The sequence below is a fragment of the Puma concolor genome, chromosome C2, assembly GCF_028749965.1.
Source record: "Puma concolor isolate L17-30 chromosome C2, mPumCon1.1.hap2, whole genome shotgun sequence".
NCBI classification, from domain to species: domain Eukaryota; kingdom Metazoa; phylum Chordata; class Mammalia; order Carnivora; family Felidae; genus Puma; species Puma concolor.
The window spans coordinates 151,901,840-151,924,340 of NC_141675.1; the positions used below are offsets into that span (position 1 = coordinate 151,901,840).

General features: G+C 45.2%; 1 protein-coding gene across 6 annotated transcripts in view; it reads right to left on the reverse strand.

The window, feature by feature from the left end:
• HLCS (holocarboxylase synthetase) overlaps positions 1 to 22,501 on the reverse strand; it is a 231,872-nt gene that overhangs the window by 176,900 nt on the left and 32,471 nt on the right. For all 6 annotated transcript variants that reach the window (XR_015240443.1, XM_086675952.1, XM_086675953.1 and 3 more), the window contains 2 exons: positions 21,254 to 22,200; positions 15,790 to 15,972 (listed from right to left, as the gene is read on the reverse strand). Coding sequence is in view for 5 of the 6 variants with exons in the window: in XM_086675952.1 (XP_086532078.1) it covers positions 15,790 to 15,972; positions 21,254 to 22,200 (1,130 nt within the window). In the remaining variant the exon portion in view is untranslated. The remainder of the gene's footprint in view (positions 1 to 15,789; positions 15,973 to 21,253; positions 22,201 to 22,501) is intronic.

Below are 22,501 nucleotides of genomic sequence, written 5' to 3' on the forward strand. Positions count from 1 at the left end.
TAACTGACTGAGCCAGCCAGGAGGAGCCCCAGTTTCATTTTTAAACCAAGAAAATTGGGGGTGCCTGTGTGGCTCAGCCAGTTGAGTGTCCAACTTCAACTCATGATCTCAAGGTTCAAGAGTTCAAGCCCCACATGGGCTCTGTGCTGACAGCTCAGAGCCTGGAGCCTGCTTCAGATTCTGTGTCTCCCTCTCTCTCTGCCCCTCCCCTGCTCATGCTCTCTCTTTCTCTCTCAAAAATAAACATTAAAAATTAAAAAAAAAAAAGAAAATTAGAACATCCCCTTCAGTTTTGACATTCAAGATTCAGCTTCAAGATTCAACCTTTAGGGGCGCCTGGGTGCCTCAGTCGGTTGAGCATCAGACTTGGGCTCAGGTCATGATCTCACAGTATGTGGGTTCAAGCCCCACATCGGGCTGTGTGCTGACAGCTCAGAGCCTGGAACCTGCTTCAGATTCTGTGTCTCTGTCTCTCTCTGCCCCTCTCCCACTCATTCTCCCTCTCTTTTTCTCACTCTCTCAAAAATAAACATTAAAAAAAAAATTTTTTTTTTTTTATTCAACGTTTAGTCCCAAATGTTTAATGCTCAGTTAAAACTGTACCATCATCGGGGCACCTGGGTGGCTCAGTCGGTTGAGCGACCGACTTCGGCTCAGGTCGTGATCTCGCAGTTTGTGAGTTTAGGCCCCGCGTCGGGCTCTGTGCTGACAGCTCGGAGCCTGGAGCCTCCTTCGGATTCTGTGTCTCCCTCTCTCTCTGCCCCTCCCCTGCTCATGCTCTGTCTCTGTCTCAAAAATAAATAAAACGTTAAAAAAAATTTTTTTTTTTTTAACTGTACCATCAACTCTAGGATTCCAATACTGAAAAACACGTGTTACGAGCCGGCTGGGGGTGCATTCAGAGAAGACCAAGTGCCTCCTACTCCAGTCCACTTATTTTAGCAAAGGTTCATGTGTTTGGCTGCCACCAGAACACTCTGGAAAGCTCAGAAAATCCCGGGGCACACCACACCCGCGGGGGGTGGGGAGGGGCACAGGACACTGCCCTCGGTACAGTCACAGGAGAAGCCTGTGCTTCAGACGGTAACTCCTCGTTCGCGGCAACGAGCGGCTGACCAACCAGCGAGAACACGCTAAAATTTCTAAACGGGAAAGCATGTTAATAACAGATAAAACTCTTCCGCCTTTCTCCTCAACTCCACCTGGTTGGTGTTCCTTGGGCACGTCAACAGCCAATTCTTTTAAACTGTTTAACATGGTTGTTTATGAAATTCCCATTCTACCTGAATAAACGGTGACAGAACCAGATTGGACGGGCAGCCAGTCCGAGCTGGGTGGGCTGTTTGCTGCTAGCCTGTCCCCTGAGGCCCCTCGGGTGTCCCAGACACAGGAGCAGGGGAAACGTTTCACAATACGTTAGTGGGAAAAGCCAAAACGCTTCTTAAGTGTTCAAACAAAACGCTCTTACTAAATGCCTACTATAGGCCGAATACTGGGAAGATTAACAACATATGGTCCTTGCTTTCAAATGATCTTGTATTACAGTTTAATGGGGCAGACAGATATTCACATAAATAATACAACAGCGTTTGTACACTACTTACAGTTTACCAAAAAAAAAAAAAAAAAAGTTCTTATGGAAGCAAGCAATAAGATCTAAAGTTCCCAAGTCGCAATACTTGAGTTAGAAAGTTGAAAGAAAAATTGTAAATCCTATACTCATGACGTGGTCATCAGTGGAATTTTCCTAGATCAGGGGTAGAAACCCTTTGTTAGCCATAAAAGATCAACTAGTTGTCTTCCTAACACGTGGCTCCAAGATGTTTTATGTTTTATAATTCAGGATTTTAAGACACATTAAAATGTAAGAATTTCATACATGCTGGCCGATGTGAGGAGGGGATGTGCCCGTAGGGCGATGACCAGCCACCCAGAACCACTACAGGCCAGGAGGCTATGGTTTTACTTCAAATAAAGAAAACCAGCCCAGGGCCAAATGCAGACTAGCACCACTCTCTTGCCAACTCCTAGAAGCAACAATGTCAAAGCGTCACGCTTTCATAAATAACTTACAAGTTATTTATGTTTTACCTAAAGGCAGTAACGTAGGAATCTTCCCAAAAAACCCAAACACTCTTTATCAAGAAAATGTAGCAAAAACGTTAACAAGGGTGAATCAAGGTGAAGGCTACATGTGGTTTATGTACTATTCTTTCACCTTTCTTAGATTTCTTCTTCTTTTTTTTTTTTTAAATAGAAAGTTTAGGACAAATGAAGGGATTTGTTCCAGAGGCTCTAAGGCCCCTCCAGCTCCAACATTCACTATGTATTTCTGTTCTGCTTTTAATCCTAGAATCATCATGGGCACAGCCTTTATAACAAAAAGTTAAAAATCAAAAGAAATCAGGGATGCCTGGATGGGACAGTCAGTTCAGTGTCCAATTCTGGATTTTGGCTCAGGTCACAATCCCAAGGTTGTGGGATCGAGCCCTGAGGTCGAGCTTTGCGCTGAGCGCAGTCTGCTTGAGAATCAATCTCTCTCTCTCTCTCTCTCTCTGCCCTTCTCCCCCATTGGTGTACTCTCTCTCTCTGTCTTGCTCTTTCTCTCTCTCAAATAAAAAATAAAAAAAATTAAAAAAAAAATCAAACCACCACCAAGAACATCTTCAACGTTTTAGTTGAATCAGCATGACCCCCGCATTGGGGCAGGGAGGCCATGGCCACTTGGGGCAAGAACACCTTCCTGAAAATCCAGATTGCCATCGCCATGGGCCGTTCCTCCAGAGGCCTGAATCTTGAACGGTCCAAACGCAGGACGTACTCCCCCTGAACACAAACCCCAGTACGTTCGTGAAGCTTTTCAGTATATGTGGAATCAGTGTATTAATAACAGCTTATTGGCACTGAATGAAAAACACACAAGTCTTAATCTTAGGTCTTGAATTGGGTCCAGGCCGTACGTAATACCTGGCTGGAAGGGATACAGCTGTAAGCATGCTTGGTGACTGGAGGCTATGTAGTGAGACCTGAGTTTTGAAACCAGGATTGGTAGCTTAACAAAATTTACTGGTTGTAGAAAAAGTAAACTCGCCTCTAGGGAGGTGAGCTCAGTCTCGCCATTCTGACAGCAGGCCCTGGTGGCCAGTTTAGCGAAAAGTGTTGGCTCTGAGGCTTGAAAGTCCCAACCTTGTCTTAATGAAGGTCGCTGCGAGCAGACAGTCCACTCCAGGTAACAGCTGCGGGGTGATTAGGGAAAGCAGCAAAAATTCAAACCAAGGTGCACCTCTGAGTCACATAAATTGACAGGTCATTAGGTTACCTGTCGCTTGCATTAAAAAAAAAAAAAAATGTAGTACTGTCTTTTGAAAAAAAGACAGAACTTAGAAAAAAAGGAGAATTTATTTTAAAGGGGTAAGATCATAACACAAGGCAGGTAATACTTACCTTCGTTTTGAAGGTTACCTCGTTTCTTAATTGTGTGGAAAACAGTTAAATATTCAAGGAGCAGAGATTCCTACCCAAAATCAAGCGTGTTCCGTCCACTTCTCTACGCAGATCCACCCGCTACCACTAATTTCCACATACCAAATGCTGGGAATTCTTACTGTAATATAAGGAACTGGTCCACAGGGCAGATAACTTCTAGAAAATGCTATCACTCCTTCAGAGAATGAAATAAAATAGTCAAAATTTTATGTAAGGGAGGCCTGATTTCCAGTGTCGCGGATTCACCGTTTTACTGGATACAACTAGAATGTTCAGAGGTTGACAGTTGGCTTCAAAGGCGGAGAGCTGTAAGAAGGGGAAGCCACAAGCTTAGAGCCGACTCCTTCGTAAGGTGCACTCTGTCCTCAGCCAGGAGAGAACAATCTGGAAACAATCTGGTGGGCAGCTGCTCTCATCAACAAACTGTTTATTGTAAGAAAGTGGCTGGGTCAAAGGCTAAACATCAACCCGAACCGAAAGCATACGGAGCAAAAATCAATACCGTCCCCGCTGAAGAAGCCAGGACTCCTCATGCAGAAAAGAGAGGGAGAGAGACTCGTACCTCACTCTGAACGGACGAGCGTCAGACAAAACTCCCGTGTTTCAACGCATGGCTGTCTTGCATGCTATTACAGATGAGTATTTGCTGCTATTTTCAGAACACCCTAGTAGCAAGAGCTAAAATACAGCATTTCGAGAGACACGGAAATCTACTTTCCAAATTACTTGCCCAGAAGTTATACTGGCTTATATCTAGTTGCTTTCTTCTTACATTTGTTTTATAAAGGAACCAACACGCTTACACACTATGCACAGATAATACAGCCAGTCTTTATATTTGTCTAATTAGAAAATGGAACACTGGCCATGAGACTATACAAAAGAACTGATTTATTTTAGGTGTGTCAGGGGTATTCTGGTTATGATTTTAAACAGAGCTCTTATCTTTTAGAAACACATACTAAAATGAGAGAGCTGACAGAATATCTGGGATTTGCCTCGAAATAATATGGAGGAGTGGGTAGGATTAGACAAAATAAGACTGGCCAGAATAAAAACCTAGGAAGCAGACTGATCGAGTTCATGAGTTCATTACATTTTCCATTTACTTTTGTACATTTCAAATTTTCTACAAAACGTTTCCTTTTTTTTTTAATTTTTTTAACATTTATTTATTTTTCAGAGACAGAGAAGGAGCAAGGGAGGGGCAGAGACAGAGGGAGACACAGAATCCCAAGCAGGCTCCAGGCTCCGAGCTGCCAGCAGAGAACCCGACGCGGGGCTGGAACCCACGAACCATGAGATCATGACCTGAGCTGAAGTCAGACACTTACCAACTGAGCCACCCAGGTGCCCCCAAAACATTTCCTTTTATGTGTGTATACAATTCAACAGTTACTACAAAAAAGAAAAAGAACAGCTTCAAAAAAAAAAAAAAATTTTCTTAAATATGAGGAAAGTATTAACCTACCAACACAAATTCACTGACTCCCTGTAAGGATATATATGTACTATAGAATTACTAGGCGTCCAATAGGACTGTTTGGGGCAACGTCTGAAACAGAGCTGTTGAATTCCAAGTCAAACCCTGGAGAAGCAGAGAGAGATGTTCCGTGCGTTCCCAGTGCGTTCATGAGCCAACCAGGCCAGGGTCTGGCTGAAACAGCACCACAGGATGGTATTTAACTGCATCATGGAGCATGAGAACATATGTGAGCTGGTACAGAAACCCAAGTGACATAAATAACCATGTTTTTACAACAGCCAATTTAGCACACATATTCTGAAAACATAACTTGATTGCAAATTTGAGGCTCCTATATATTGCATTGATAAATTAACAGGGAAATCCATTGGAGAAAGAGCCTAAAGAAAATAAAGCAGAGAGCAAAACATTCTTTCACTTTGCTTCAATTATGCCAGGATAAGGATGAAAATAGTAGTAACTTTTTCTTTTCTTTTCTTTCTTTTTTTTTTTTTTTTTTTTGTGCATCTGATTGCTTTGCTGGGACCAGCATAAATACCAGAGTCCTAGAAAGAATGTGAAAGATCATCTCATCTATCCTCCCACGAAGAACAGAGAGGGTTTGGTAATGACAATTTGGTGACCGTGGGTGTCCTTTAAAAAGCCACCTTGCGTGACAAACGCACTTGGACAACCTGACAGAGCACACGCGATCCCATCATCACGGAAGGAAAGTACACACCAAAAGGGGAATCCTCAAAATCACAGACCTTTGACCTTTAGAACATTTTACAGACAAAAAAGCCAGAGGAAAAACTTAAATATTCATGCAGATCAAGGTTGCCTGTGGAAAGCAACGATCTGGAGTAATAATCTAGACAATTCTAAGGCAGAATGGGTCTGGACATTCCCCTCAAAAAAAAACGGACCATCATTTTTTAATTTACGAAACCACAGTTGAGTGTTTTCTTTTAAAAGACATATTTCCTTATTTACTGAGATTAAAAACAGGAAGGGGGATTAGTGGTGCCATCACCTAATTAGTCATTAATAAACTGCCGTATGGATTCATTTCTGCTCAAAGACAAGAAACCAACTTGTCAAATACTTGGAAAACTTTGCAAGTTTTCTTAGAACAATACTTTTTACTTTAATTTTACATTTCAAACTTTTACTTTGCCCGCAGGAAGCAAGTAGGTTTAAACTACACGCTTTCACAGCTCAGGACTCAGGAGAGATTTGTGGTTTCTGACACCAGCAAACAGCCCGGGGAGGCACCCATTCAGAATCGAGTGATCCCGCTGACCAGGGAGGGCTGGTGTCAGTCCACCTTTGCAAGACATTCTATTTAGAATCTGAATTTAAATCTTGGAGGTGCAAGAGCCAAGTGCCCACACAATTGTTCTCTTCACCCAGAACCCCGATCTCCCCACACCCGGACACAGGAACAGGAGACACACAGGAGAACTTGACACTCATGTCACAAGATTAAACTGTAAATCTCCATGTACCGATGGGAAAGTATGTTTCCTTTTTAGCAGAAATCTGTACATATTTTCACCAAAATCTCTCTTCCTCGGGGAAAAAGACCTCCCCACAAAGGAAGGTTCTATTTCAGCGATTGTATAGCATTTTCTACAAGTTTTAGTTAAAGCAAACAGAGGAAAATACACATATATTTAATAATTCATTCATTATTTATGCTAAATCATATATTAAAATTTTAAAGGTTCAAATACCACTAAAAACTATCAGTTAAAACAAATATTCTAAATGTTTTTTAATGTTTATTTTTTAGAGAAAGAGAGACAGAGTACGAGTAATGGAAGGGCAGAGAGAGGGAGACACAGAATCCAAAGCAGGCTCCAGGCTCCAAGTTGTCAGCACAGAGCCCAATGCAGGGCTTGAACTCACGAACCACGAGATCATGACCTGAGCAGAAGTCGGACGCTTGACCGCCTGAGCCACCCAGGTGCCCCTAAAACAAATATTCTAAAGACCCTTAATTGTTCTATTACAAATCCATGTTCCCCAAGTCATCAAATGGGGTTTGACCCCTAGAATTTTTTACGAAGGGCAATATTTCTAACAATCAATTAAGAACTAAAAGAACAGCCCATACTCCAGGATTTCTTCCACTGATTCTATTATTAACCCGAAGCCTGCAGACATTTCAAGAAAAAAAATACAACACAAGCAGAAGAATAATACAGAGTTTTTCTAGAAACATCCAGTATCTGGAAGGCTGTGTGTGGCCAAACTTGGCCCAACAGCGCCTGGGAAAAAGCATCCACTCACAGGCAGCTACGAGGAACCGGAACCAGAAGAAACTAAAAAAGGGATGATAGCATTCCCGTACCTCGGAGAGAAAAAGAGACAGACAGACAGACTAACCTTAGCCGGGTTTGCCCACTCTGGAGCGGTAGCCAGAGAGGTCTTGGCCTGTACTCCCGGCTGCGGTCCAACACAGGATCACCACCACCTCGGGTTGTCTCTACCTTCCCACTCGGGCAGGGGATACCAGATTACACACCCTTCAGGGCCACAAATTGCCTGTCAGTTTTGAAACCCCGAAACGGGATCAAACATTTTTGCAAGACGGCACAATTCTCCGAGCAATGTTCCCGAATTTTTAGCATGAATGGAAACAAAATGTGCTCCCTGTCTGGAATTCACACACCGGAAAACTAAGCGGAACATTTCTCGATGGTGCTCAGGTCTCAGCACCCAGCACTGCGGGACTGACGGGGGGGGGGGGGGGGGGGGGGGGGGGGATCTCGGCTCTGCACCTGAGCTCGATCCTTGGGCCATGCCCTCCAGCCTGGTGCCAGCATGGGCTCATTCCCTGGGATGTACTTTTTACGCCCGGGAGACCAAAATCTGCTCCTAAGAGTGCTGCAAGACTTCTAGAGACAGCTTCAATCGACTTCCCCAGGAGGCAACGCCATAATCCGTCCCCACTCACACATGGCAGCTATTAGGGAGCTGCTGTAGGAGACAGAAAGCATTTGGACTGAGAGGACTTTTTCTTCCAAAAGGGCCTGTTTCCCATCCACGGATCTGTGACTGCATAAGCGGTGGATATAAATAGTCTGAGGAAATAAAAGCGCCCTTCCTAGATAGAGTGCTACCCCCCAGAAGGAAACCGCGGAGAGAGAAGCTCGCTCTCGCCTACCCCTGCCCCACGCCAGCCAGCAAGAACCAAACTAGAACTAAACGAAAATAACATCCATCACAAATAGAAAACAACCAAAGTCGTGACTGCCTGTGTTTCCTACAAGCAAATTATCAGTCCCTGCCTTCCCTGTGGCCCAGAAGTATCTACTCCTGCAGGAGACGCTTGGAAACACTCTTGTGGAAATAAGATTCAAATAACAATATGGTACCTACAGTAGCCGAAAAGCGTCCCGCCCCCACCCCGCCAAAAGATAGACCAAAATAAAAGGCAGCTAAGGAAAACACCCCAGCTATTATCTCTTTAGCATTTCAACATCAAAACACATCACGTCACCTTTGACACAGGCATTATGTTTGATAACAGGAAGTCAGTTAAAACGAACAAAACATTTCCAGTTTAGGTGAAGGGCGAAGGAAGAAAGAAAAGGAGAGAAAGGTATACGAAGGACCCTGAAACATTCGCAGCTATAAAAGCTTTTAAATGTTTGCTTTAATCTGCCAGCTGCTCTTGAGCTGGCGCTGTATTGTAAAAGAGTCACCACAACACCACGTCAGCCACATGTCAAAAGCTATTCAGGGCGCACCTGGAATTCTGAGTTTCTCTCTAATTTGGACCCCTAAAAATTATTTTCTAAGCTGTGTTTTAAAGTAACACGGGGAGTTTCCATCTCACCGCCCTTATTGGAGATTCAGAGCAAAGATGAAAGGCAGAAGGAGCGAGGACGCACTGCCTACGCTAAAACATGGAAAGCAAAGGTTTTTGTTTTTGTTTTTGTTTTTTTTAAATTGGAGAATTCTAATTAACTCCGAAAAATCCAAGAGATGCTTCACTGCTCCACAACCTGGCTTGCTCTTCCGAAGGGGGAAGGACCCCCACCCTGCCCTTCCAACCTGTCAGGGCCGCCGTGAGACCCAGGTGAGGCCTGGGGAGGCACCTAGTTACTTATGCCGCATGCCACAAAATGGGAATGTCTCTGTCGGCCGGAAACTTCCACAGCAACGTCTCACGCCCAGTAGGCACTCAGATGTTTGCTAAGTGCAGAGGTTGGTGAGAGGAGGAGGGAGGAACCATGTAGCATGATTTCGTCTCAGTTTCTCCCTAAAGCAACCAACATCAGAAGAGGAACTCCCCAGGGTGGAAGGGACTGTGTTAGGAGATATTAATACGTTGACAGATACGGAAAGTACTCCCACCTGCCTTTTGGGTGGGAGAGGAGGCATTCCACAGCAAATGATTTGGGGTTGAATCAAAATGAAATGTGATACTAGTTTTTGTTTTAAAGCATGCAGGACGCATCCCACAACACCCACACACTACCCAAATCACACACGTAGACACAACGGGACGATTTCTGCCCAGCTGCTTTCACAACAACTCTGGCTGTCACTTCTTGTTACGGTGACATTGCGACCCCAAGGCAAAGGAACCGCAGACCCCTCCACGTGGCAGGACCCCCAACATCCCGCAGGACACCTCGGTGCCATCAGCCATCAGCCATGAGGAACGCCCAAGTTCCATGAGGAACGCCCAAGAGAATGCCAGCTTTGCAGTTTCAGAAAGCCCCAGGCCTCAAACAGGGATGTCCCAGGGCAGGGGAGCGTGCCGGGCGAGCTGTGCACAGTCCACCCTCCTCCCCCTCCCCTGGCTGGCTGGGGGATCCAAAGGGATCCACTGGCAGCCCACTCTGCACGGAGGTCCGATCCCGGCTCGGAGGTCCCATCCCGGCTCGTCCCCATCAACCAGCTGCTGCTCGGAGCCTCGGGCTCTGCCCCACGCCCTCCCCCGGTGGAGAGAAAAATGGAAACAGAGCCCAGAGAAACAGAAACAAAAAGGCGAGTTTTTCCATGGGACTTCAGGTTGTGCAAGGGAAAGAGCTGTGGTTTTCTATCCAATCGGGGTCGCTCACAAACGCATATGGATTCCCCCACGGAAAGGTGTATTCCTGCTAACTTCCCACCAGCACCAGTGGCGGGAGGTCCATGCGGCAGCCACCCAGTAATCTAGGGTCAACCGCATAGCTTCTGACTCTCTCACTCAACACACGCCTCCAGGAAGGAGGTTATCTGTTTGAAAGGACTCACTGTGTAGATGTCAGCACATGTGTGGTCCTCTTTGAGGAACAGTTCGAGGGGCTCCGTCAAGAAACATCCACGCGGGGACAAGGGTGCTCGAATTATGCACTTCTACAGGCCCCCCAGTAGTACCTTCCACCCACAGGCATGAACGGATTGCTGATGCCCATGGTGCCCACACAGGAACATGGGAGCCACAGCTAAACCAGCAGTGTAGCAGGAACTAGCCTTTCACCAGAGTCAAGTCATTACTAACAAAGCTAGCGCTTCTAAGGTAATTAATATAGGGGCGCCTGGGTGGCTCAGGGGTTGAGTGTCCGACTTCAGCTCAGGTCACGACCTCATGGTTCATGAGTTTGGACCCCACATCGGGCTCTCTGCTGTCAGTGCACAACCCACTTCAGATCCTCTTTCCCCCTTGCTCTCTCCCCCCTCCCCCACTTGCATTCTCTCTCCCTCTCTCAAAAACATAAACATTTTTTAAAAAAAATAATATTGATGTCAAATATTAAATAAGTTATCCGTATCTACACAACAGTCCTTACTTTTTTTTTTTTTTTTAAGTTCTTATTTAAATTCCAGTTAGTTAAGGGGCACCTAGGTGGCTCAGTCGGTAGAGCGTCGGACTTCGACTCAGGTCATGATCTCAGTTCGTGAGTTCGAGCCCCGCGTCAGGCTCTGTGCTGACAGCTCGGAGCCTGGAGCCTGCTTCAGATTCTGTGTCTCCCTCTCTCTCTGCCCCTGCCCTGTTCGTGCTCTGTCTCTCTCTCAAAAATAAACATTAAAAAAAAAATTTTTTTTTAATTCCAGTTAGTTAACATTCAGTGTAATGCTAGTTTCAGGTATACAATTTAGTCATTCAACACTTCACATACAACACCCGGTGCTCATCACTTAAGCCCCATCATCTATTTAACCCATCCCCTCATCTACCTGGACTGAGGTATGGCAGCCTTAGGACAACGCATAAAAAGCATCTTCTATAGTTTGAAAGAGGAGCTATTTAAGCACAGGAATAGACAATATGTACTGGGACCAGTGATTACTTATGGTAGTGCATAAGCATGTTTCCATTTTGGTATTGAACCAGTCCCTGGTTAATGGCTTTTCTCACTTTTTGAGCATTAACACTCAAGTGGTGACCATTTTTGGGCTGTCTTCGAAGTCTAGTAACAGTAATTTGTATGTATTTTTAGTAACCAGGTTTGTTCCTAATAAAAATAATACAGGTACATTACAGAAAGTATAAAAAACACAAAAGTTTAGTATAATGAGCCCTAATTAAGCCCACCATCTAGAAATACGCCCTATACATACTGTATTTCCTTTCAGTCTTTTTTCTGTAGACGTGTGTGTGTGGTGTACATGTGTTCATGTGTTTTGTCTGCTTTGACAGAGCATAATCTTGCCGAGGGCTGAATTTCAATCCTGCCCCTGGGAGTTTCAATTAAATGGGAAGCCCCGCTCACCCAGAGAATGCACCTCAGCGGAGCCCTGCTTCCTCAAGGTGTCATGCATGGTGACGCTTCTGAGGCCATACATGACTGGATTTTATAGGGGAAATCACATGCTGCTGTGGCGTGTGGGTGTTGGTGAAGGTTCAGAACACATCCCTAGCAAACACCAAGAGTCGACTGTACTCTGGGTGAGTGGTTTTTTTTTTCCCCCTACCTGGATCACCATGCTATTCTTTTCCATTTGTATCATAGTAATGTGGAAGCTCATAGGTGCCTCATAAATCTTCTGTACCATTTGCTATGAAGAGCGAGGGCCTAGGCACCAAACTGTGTAAACACAGCTGGTACGCAGTAAAACTATTCAGATAACTAGTGTGTTTATTTTCTTCTTTCATATTCCATCCTGTAATAGGACCTAGCATCCAGCAAATGTTTAATGGAAGATGGATATTATTAACTGTGGCACTGAAATAATTCCTACACATCCAAAAGAAAGTGCCACCAATAGAATGGAAAACTACTACAGTATGTGAAGCTGACGCAGAGAAAAAAAAAAAAATCTCTGAACAGATTCCAGGGAGTCTGTCCACCAGGCAGCCTAGCTCAGCAGCGACACCGTGCGGTGAGAGGTGGTTGATTCTCAACAGCACAGAGTATTTTACAGGGAGCAGGAAGCAGAGGCCCGCACAGGCATCGAATCTGCAAGGCAGGTGATGAATCTAAGGATGGGCCGTGTATTACAGATGCCAGGATACCAACATCCTCTCACGCACCTTCATTACATGGGGATCAATGAGATCTAGTAGGAAGGCTGCGGGAAAGAAAATCAAATAGAAAGTACGACCCAGCTCTGTTCCCAATCTGTCATTCCCAACTATCTGTAAAAGCTAAAAGTGCTGAGCCATCACCGGCACAATGACCAGATGTTCCTAAATGTCCCCACCTAGACATTAAGAGGATGGCCAGAGGAAATGAGCACCTGCCTCCAGAAAGACCATCAAAGTCGGTGAATATCCTTCTGCTTTCATATTCATTTGCATGATAATCCCTTAAAGATTTTGTATCCCAGGAAAACATACTCTAACATCCTGAATTCTTGTATTTCTTTTAGCAGCAGATTCAAAGTCTTCTAGAAGAGTAATAAAACTAAGAAATGTGGATATACACAACACTCATATGCCCACTCCCTCAGCTCCTTGGGCTCCTAAAGTAAAAAGGAACTCAGAGAAAGGCAATCAGGAGAAAATGTAATGCACAGGATTAGCAGACCAACTGGATGACCCAAAATGAGAAGAGAACATTTCTGAAAATTGCTCTTCCCCAAAGTTACTATGTAATAAGGAACTTGGTCGGTTTGGTGCCTGTATAGGGTATTTGTGAATCTGTATGTAGAACAAGTACATGTTTTCATTTTGTTCAAACATTTCATTCATTCCCAAGATTTGTGAATGAGGGTTACCCCACACCCGCAGGCGGTTTAAAGAACCAAAAGGACAAAAATACAAAGCATCCACTGGGTATGTTAATATAAGCAGACATGCAACACAAAGCCTCTGCTTAGGTATTTCGGGCTATACCCATCCTAAAGACACAGGAAATGCCTAGAACCCAAACCTTGGGAACACGTTTTCCTCTTCACTGAGGAGTCCAGAGGGGCGAGAGTCAAAGAGTCCAGAGGGGCGAGTCCCAAGGCCAGTGCAGTCAGAATTCCTGAGAAAGGTCAAAGACCACTGACACGGGCAGGCCTGGTCTCTCAGGCTCCATGATCTCAGAATAAGCAGGCACTTCCTCACATTTCCAGTCTTAGCCCTCCACGATCAGGAAAGGGGGGACAGAGAAGATTTAGGAGAGTGACAGTCACATCTCCCCTGGGACCAGTAACCCTTATCCACGAGGCTCTGCCCCATCCCCCAAAGCAGGAGGGACCACACGTGGGTCATCTAAAGGAGCTGAAGCTCTGAGGACCCACTTTATTTTGATAAAAGTCACAAGACAGAGCTGATGCTTTTCCTTCTATTAACTGAATACACAGAGACAAATGACGTGGAGTTTTGAATTCCCAAGTTGAAGGCACAAAACCAAACTCATATCATTAATTCCTAAGAGCACCCATTAAAAAGAGTGCAAACTGGGGTGCTTGGGTGGCTCAGTCGGTTAAGCGTCCGACTTCAGCTCAGGTCATGATCTCATGGTTCACGAGTTCGAGCCCCGCGTTGGGCTCTGTGCTGACAGCTCGGAGCCTGGAGCCTGCTTCCGATTCTGTGTCTCCCTCTCTCTCTGACCCTCCCCCCATTCATGCTCTGTCTCTCTCTGTCTCAAAAATAAATAAACGTTAAAAAAAATTTTTTTTAATAAAATAAAAAGAGTGCAAACTGGCTGAAGGCCATAATGAAAATGCAATAAAAGAATGTCTCTTAAATGAAAAAAAACATCATCCATTGCAATATTATTCATTTTTAAAATTTAAAATTATTATCTATAGTCTATTTTTAGACTGGGCAGCAGGTACTTTTGGGCACATTATACACATGTAATTTATCAAAACTCTCAACAATCTAATAATAATACTACTAATCACTGGACTTTTTTTTAAGTTTATTTATTTATTTTTGAGAGAGAGAGAGTGAGCACAAGCGGAGGAAGGGCAGAGAGAGAGAGAGGGAGACACAGAATCTGAAGCAGGCTGCAGGCTCGGTGCTATCAGCATGCAGCCCAAAACAGGGCTCAATCCCATGCCCATGAGACCACGACCTGAACTGAAACCAAGAGTCGGACACTTAACCGATGGAGCTACCCAGGCACCCCTCACATATTTCTTGTAGGAATTTTTCCTTATAGACCTCATACAATTCTATAAGCTATCTCTTTAAATTTTTTTTATGTTTATTGATTTTTGAGAGAAAGAGAGTGAGCACACACGCAAGTGGGGGAGGGGCAGAGAGGGAGGGAGACACGGAATCTGAAGCAGGCTCCAGGCTCTGAGCTGTCAACAGAGCCTGAAGCGGTGCTCAAAGCCATGAACCACGAGATCACAACCTGAGCCAAAGTCAGCCAGTCAATTGACTGTGCCACCCAGGCGCCCCAATCCTATAAGGTATCTTAATACTAGAACCCTCAGAGTTTATACCCGTCTTCTACAAGTGAGCAAATCCCACCCAGATAGCCTACAGCTCTGTTCTCCTCTGAAAACTAAGTTTGGCAAGGGACAGAGTATAACCTAAAAGGGAGTTCCTCCTCTTTTTTTATTTTTTTTAATGTTTGTTTTTGAGAGAGAGAGAGAGAGAGAGAGCGTGTGCATGCGCGCACGCACACACACACACAGCAGCGGGGGGTGGGGGGGGACAGAGAGATGGGGGACAAGGGAAAGCAGGTAAGTTTGGTGTTTAGAGTCACCTGGACTATCAGATATTTGCTAAAACTGCACGGTTACATCACTAAACTCATAAATTTCCCCATTTACGGGAGATGAGAAAAAGACCCGCAAAATCATTTGCCACAATTAACAAGAAATTGACAGCTTGACAAAACAAAGCAAAGGGGTTAGCAGGAGACACCCCTAGGGAACCTGGCAACCTGCCCAAACCAGGTAACAACCACAGGCATCAAGTGCAGACACAAGACCGGGAAAATTCCTGAATACATTCCCAGCTCCATGGGCATTTTCCTTTTAGACACAACTAGATCTAAACTGAAATCCAGAGCGCTTCCGCCACAAGATGGCAGACATCAGCACAAATGAAACAAAACTTGGGGTTTTCCCATCCAAATATTCACTGAGAAAGGCCCAAATCAAAACAGAGGTTTTTAATCCCAAATGAATGAAGTGTGGTTTCCAAATACACTCTTGACACATAAAAGAGTGACCCTTTTTTTTTAACCATAAAATGGATAGGATGTGACCTTTAAGATTTAATACCTTCTAAACTCCCTTCTCTCCCTCCCTCCCTTAACAAACACCAAAAATATCAGCTATACTTGGATATCTTTAAGGCAGCTCCCAAATCTGAAGTCAAAATAAAAACAGAAATCAACACCATAAACCCACCGCAACGGAACCCCTGAGGAAAAGGGTCACCATCTGGAAGAAAGGCATCCAAGGCGCCCCCTTCTGGGCTGAGCGCACACACTCACCTCGGCAGCAGGCAGTAAGTACAGAGGCGTTAAGGCAGGAGCTCGTTTTAGGTCACAGTTCAGGCCGAGCGTTGTCAGGATCTCCCTAAGGACTTCGTATCTTCTCATATTGCTTGATTTGAGCAGATTAAAATCTTCCTGGGCTTGCACCACTGAAGAGCTGGGAGGTAGTTCTAAGTGCGCCTGAGGGAAAAAGATACTACTTGGTAAACTGGGGCACTTACCGACCTCAATAGAAACAATATCCTCGCCGGCTCTTCTGAAAACTTAAAACAGGAATCCTAATTATCAACAGCATGTAAATGTTGAACTTGAACATTTGGAGAGTAATGACAAGCAATAAAAAGATGCAAAGGAGACAACTGACACGGTGGCTGTCAGGCAGAAAAGCGATGCCGGAAAGGAGCCTGGATAGTGATCAGACTCTGTCCAGGTCCAGACATTTATCACTAACCAGGCAGTGGATCCTGGGCAAGTCGCTTAACTTGATCATTCGACCGAAATGCTTAGAAATACAATAGTTCTGGGGCGCCTGGGTGGTTCAGACGGTGGAGCTTCCCACTTTGGCTCAGGTGGTGATTTCATGGTTCGTGGGTTCAAGCCCCGGATCTGGCTCTGTGCTGACAGTGTAGAGCCTGCTTTGGATTCTCTGTCTCCCTTTCTTTCTGCCCCTCCCCCTGGCGTGTGCATGCAAGCTCACTCTCTCTCTCTCAAAAAATAAACAAACATTAAAAAGAAAAAAAAGAAAGAAATCCCATCAGGCTGAGAACCCAAGTGAAGTCCCTACTGAACTCAGGGAGGCGTGATGTTCATGTTGAAACTCTCACTCTACCTGTTAGTCACAACCACTGGGGAACAATACCAGGGAGGAATATAGCCTTATTCACCATTGTAAGAGTGTCTGCAGGCCTTCACATAGGAGTGGGGTTTGAGGGACCCCAGAAAGGCCCAACCCACGACCCTCTGATTGAATTTACGATTCAGGACTTCATCTGTCTAGTTCAGGCTTTGTTGTCCACTTAAAATCAAACCAGTCCCAACTATCAACATGGTCTGAAGGAACATGCTAGATCTTCTAGCTCCCTTCACCTAGAACTTTCCTAGCAGTGGCGTGTGCCTTGGTATAAAGGAACAGACTCGAACTTCTGGCCCTCTTGAGATCAGATTTTAAGTGGCCCTTAGAGCCTTGGAGGGTGCCACAACATTGAGCAACCTAAGCATGTTTGCTTTATTTTGCTTTTGACAGGGGTCCGCTGTAGGTTTCTGTTGTACACAGAGCTCCTGACCTGATATTATAGGAGCATTATGAAAATAAAAAGCAAAGTGCCAGCCTTCAGACGATATAAAATCCCTCAATTCCCACCCAAGCCTTCACCAAGTCAAAAATACTGTCCAAAATGGTCCAACTGTTCAAAGTCAATGTCAATCTGAAAAGGTTTGTAGAGACTGTCCTGCCACTACAGCGGGTGAGCTGGCCACTGAAGCAGGGGTGAGTCTGTCCTCCAAAGAGCCCTGGAGAGAAGACGAGGGAGAAAAGTAAAATCCTTCAAAGTATCCAAAGCCTGCCGGGTCTCCTTCTCCCCTGGGTTCTCTCCTTAAATGTGGCCTCTCCTCTCCAGTGGACAAAGCCAGTGCTGGGGCAATGAGCAGAGCTGTGGGTCACGTTCAACTCATGTGAGCACGCGGCTCTCCTGGAGCTTACCCCTTACAGGTGCAGAAATAAAATGAGCAAAGTGGGCCCAGGAGAAAGGCGTGAGAGTGACGAATGACACACGCACACCCCAGCCTGAGTGATATACACAAGATCCAAGCACACACGTGAGGTGTGCTGAACTCGCTGAGGAAGACAAGGAGGGCTAGCCCCACGGGCAGGTCTCCAGGGTTCCAGGAGGTGACACAGACATTGTGCAAGGAGTGCTTCTGTGACTTCAAGAGTCAGCGCTTCTATGACAGATTTGGGGCTCTGTGCCTCAGTTCCCAGGACAGAAAAGCATGTGCTTCTGGATTTGCACTCCTGGTTCTCTATGGCATCTGACGAATGTTACATCCTCTGGCTGGAATACTGTTACCATACTGATGGGTCCATTTTTATAACTTGGCTTCTTCTAAAATTAAGGCTTTCTGACCAGACCAAAAGCCAGAACTAAAACATCTCCAGTCACAAATTGAGGACCGGGGCGGGGTTGGGGGTGGGGGCTGCTACAGGAATCTGTTGGGAAATACTGCTAACACCCTACAATGCACGAATGACTGACTCCACAACGAGGTAGGATCAGCCCCAATGTCAACAGTGCCATGGTTGAGAAACCCCACTGTAAACGCCATACCACTGCTGCCATGTGCTAAGCCACAGAAGGAAATAAAATATTTTTAAATCCATTTGAGAGACATTTACTTGAGCAACTCCGTGCCAAGGTCCTGGTCCATTTGATAATCAAGTGTCAGCATGAACCCACAGCCTTAAATTTCCCCTGCAAACCTGATCATTATAGGAAGCACACGAAAATTTCCTTTTTCTTTATTACGAGCCCTCTTACTGGGTTACATCATTACTCCATTTATTATTACGATGAAGGGTAAAGGCATCCCCACACAGCTCCTAGGCCATGAGACCACCACCTACTGTGCGGCTGTGGTTTGCCCTTGAAGTGCTTTGCACCCTCTTACTGGGTTACATCATTACTCCATTTATTAGAGATGAAGACTGTGAAATTGACCAAGGAAAGAGGAAACTGGCCAGTCTGTGGTAACATTTATTGGCTGATCTCGGTGGCGAGGTACCGTAGTGACACAGGCCCAAGGAGAAAGCGGTGAGCCTGTCACACAGAGACTGGAAGTCATTTAAAATCAAAAATGACATTCTAATCCTCTGAATCTGATTTTTGAAGCTGCATCATATTGCCTTTTTTTCTAGAGCGATGCATGCAGTTTCAAATTTTATGACAGTAACGGGGTCAATTTAAATGGTGCAGCCAACAGAGTTGCCATGTAACTCCCAGAAATGCATCGCAACGGTGCCGAATCAATTTTCTAGTACAAGTCTGTGCACAGGGGTGGTAAAAGTCACTATTCAAAACTGAAATACGGCTCTAGGAAGTCAGGTTTTTAAGTGGATTTTCTGAGAATGCACAGTTGCTATAGTTACCATCTTTGCAGAGAAAAAGATAAGAGGAACATTTATTAGGCCTCCAAACTAATTCATGTGCTTTGCAGCCTCCGTGAAACCTGCTTGGCTTGCACACATTCACCTACCCTGATGTCCAGATTTCTTCACTGCAGGCATCTTTGCCTGAGCATTAGCTTAAGAACAAATGAGTGGGCTTTGGAATAGTAAAGAGACAAATTTATACCTCCATGAAGAATATTTGGTCAGAAAACCCCAAAAGACTTAGCTCCTAGGACGACATATGAAATGAAAATAAACAACAAAAAAAGGAAATGATTATCTAATTCAATAAAAACATCCCTGTAATGAAACAAAATCTGTTATACTCATCCTGGGAACTATTCTGGGAAAAATACCTACAATCACTCAGTTTTCTCATTTAAGGTAACAAATCCTTAAAGGGGCACCTGGGTGGCTCAGTCGGGTAAGCATCCCAATTCAGCTCAGGTCATGATCTCGCAGTTTGTGAGTTTGAGCCCCACATCAGGCTCTGTGCTGACAGCTCAGAGCCTGGAGCCTGCATCGGATTATGTGTCTCCCTCTCTCTCTGCTCCTTCCCCACTCACACTCTGTCTCTGTCTCTCTCTTTCAAAAGTAAGTAAACATTCAAAAAAAGAAAAAAAAATCCTTAAGAACAAGTGTTCATCTAACTCTATCAAAAACTTCTGCCCTGAAGCATTAAAAAGTTTGCAGTAAATGATCAGGGATTTTGAAATAGTCTCTCCTGCTTCCATCTGCTTAAACAAACAAAAAACTAAAAGGAAAAAGAAGGTGGGGAAAAAAAAAACAGCAGATGAGCCAAAGGGAAGGTTTGGGAAGGGAAACAGCAAGTCCTTCCTTCCCGCTGTCTCCTTCCCTACATACAGCTGACCCTTCACCAATGTGGGGGCTCGCGTGCCAATCTTACCACGCAGCTGAAAATGCTCATATAACTTTTTACTCTCCAAAAACTTAACCTATAGCCTAGTGTTGACCAGAAGCCTTACCAATAAAATAGTCAAGTAACATGTATTTTGTATATTACATGTATTATATACTCTATTCTTACAATAAAGTAAGCTAGAGAAAAGGAAACTATTAAGAAAGGCATAAGGAACATGGGGCATCTGGGTGGCTCAGTCAGTTGAGCGTCTGACTCTTGATTTTGGCTTAGCTCATGATCTCAGGTCAGAGTCATGGGATTGAGCCCCACATCGGGCTCTGCACTGGGCTTAGAGTCTGCTCAAGATTCTCTCTCTCTGCCCCTTCCCCACTCGCATACACTCAACGTGAGCTCTCTCTCTCCCTCTCTCTCACAAAAAAAAAAAAAAAAGAGAGACAGAAAGAGAGAGAAAATCATAAGAAACAGAAAATACATTTATAGTACTGTACTGTATTTAACCAAAAATATCCACACAAGTGGACCCACACAGTTTAAAGCCGTATTATTTGTTTGTTTGTTTTTTTATTTTTTTTTCAACGTTTTTTATTTTATTTTTGGGACAGAGAGAGACAGAGCATGAACGGGGGAGGGGCAGAGAGAGAGGGAGACACAGAATCGGAAACAGGCTCCAGGCTCCAAGCCATCAGCCCAGAGCCTGACGCGGGGCTCGAACTCACGGACCGCGAGATCGTGACCTGGCTGAAGTCGGACGCTTAACCGACTACGCACCCAGGCGCCCCAAAGCCGTATTATTTGAGGGTAGGTTGTATTAATTTGCCACAAAACTAAATCGCTTCAATATTCTCTTTGCAACTTTTCTCAGCACTTAGATTTTAAGAGTGACAGAATCATAAAAGAATTGAGGATTTGAAGTGTTTTCAACACTCACTACCCCAGAAGTTGGTGAGCATTCATTCATTCATGTAGTCCCTGGCATCACCTATAATGTTGTAATGTGATGGTTACTAACACTTAAAATCACCAGCCCAAGGCACTCAACTCCCTACATTAACTAAAGGTTCGATTATATTGTGCTTTGAGACAAAAGAATAAACTAATATATTTTGGAAAGAGTAATACCAGTACAGATCAAAACAGGAATGAATTTTCTGACTAATCCTCCGTTAACCAGGAGTCTAACTGGCCATGACACCTGCTGCTATGTCCCTCCATCACGACTATTTTGGTGAAATGGGATATTCAAATGACAGGAAAGCCCTCATCTAAACCCACTCCCCGTCAGCAAAAACTCCCAGGCAAGGATCAAAAAGCACCCCACGAACACAGACTCCTGAGCCTTTCAGTGTGCGACCTTAGAGAGCATGCTCTCAGTCAGAGATCCCCAAAGGTCATCACATGGATGCCGGCCTCCATACCTGGCAAAGAACAGCTTCTCCTCCACGTGGTCCAAAAGGCACTTGCACTATCAGCCTGTCCTTGTCCTCATTCTCCAGGTGACCCTGGAGCTTGCCCAGGCTGAGCTGTCCCCCAGGGCCCTCCTCATAAACATAGCCACTGCTCAGGACACTGAGCTTCACGTGGGTCTGGTCAGCCTTGGAGAAAACCAAGTTCTGGACTGTCTCCCGCAGCACACTCTTGCTCGTCACCTGAAAGCCAGAAAGCGTGAAGGGCGAACACAGGCCCAACACTTTCCCCCCCTGAGAAAGGTAGGCCATGAATTTCTGGGAAAGATCTTCAGGAATCGCCTCCCTGGTGGCAATGACCAACAACAGACAGTTGTCCGACCACGGGTCTCTGAGAGCACTTTCCCTTGACAGGGGGTACAGTGTATAGCTCTCAGTGTCCACACAGTCAGCCAGAACGGACCGGACCTCCTGGAACCTGCCCAGGGATTCCTGGGAGGCAGAACCCATGTAGAAGAGGATATTGGGTGCCCTCCCCGTGATGTTGACTTTCCTCCCTTCTCTGTCCAGGCAGATGTCATCAGCAACATCCTCCAAAGTGCCATTGTGATCATACGGGAGATCTGGAATTTTCTCCGCAGATGCAAACTTGACAGATTCAATGGTGCTATTCTCAAGCTCCAAACACTCATGGCAACTAGACAGATGGAGGTGACAGTGCTCGATGGAGCCCACTCCTACGTCACCCTCCCCAGCAGGCTCGCGGCCAGAGGTACCATCTTTCCCTTCTGTGGGTTGTGCACCAAGGACCTTGAGGTCATCTCCACCAACGTGCTCCATAACGTCTGGCTCAGGCTTACTCTCAACGGAAGGTTCAGGATTCTGCTGTAGGATCTGAGCTTGCTTGTTTGAGGCCTGATCCTTAAGTGCCTTCAGAGTGGAGTCCTGCAAGTGCACTGCTAAAATACAAACAGAACACACAGCCCATCAACGCTTCTGGTTTGTCACAGAGCTCAGTTCAAGACTGCATGGTGCTCTCCTCACTCTGTGACTCTCGCTTCAGGGCAGCCCCCTGCCAGTCCCACCTATGTCCCCACCACAACTCTGTGGCATCCTCTGGATCCAAGTCACTGCTCCTGCTGCTGGGGGGGGGCGGGAGGGGGTGGCGCCTGATGACCCCCTCCCAGTGAAACCCCGCGTTTCCACAACACCTGTCCCATGTGAATCAGAGAGGTCATCAGGCCTACTTCCTTACAGATT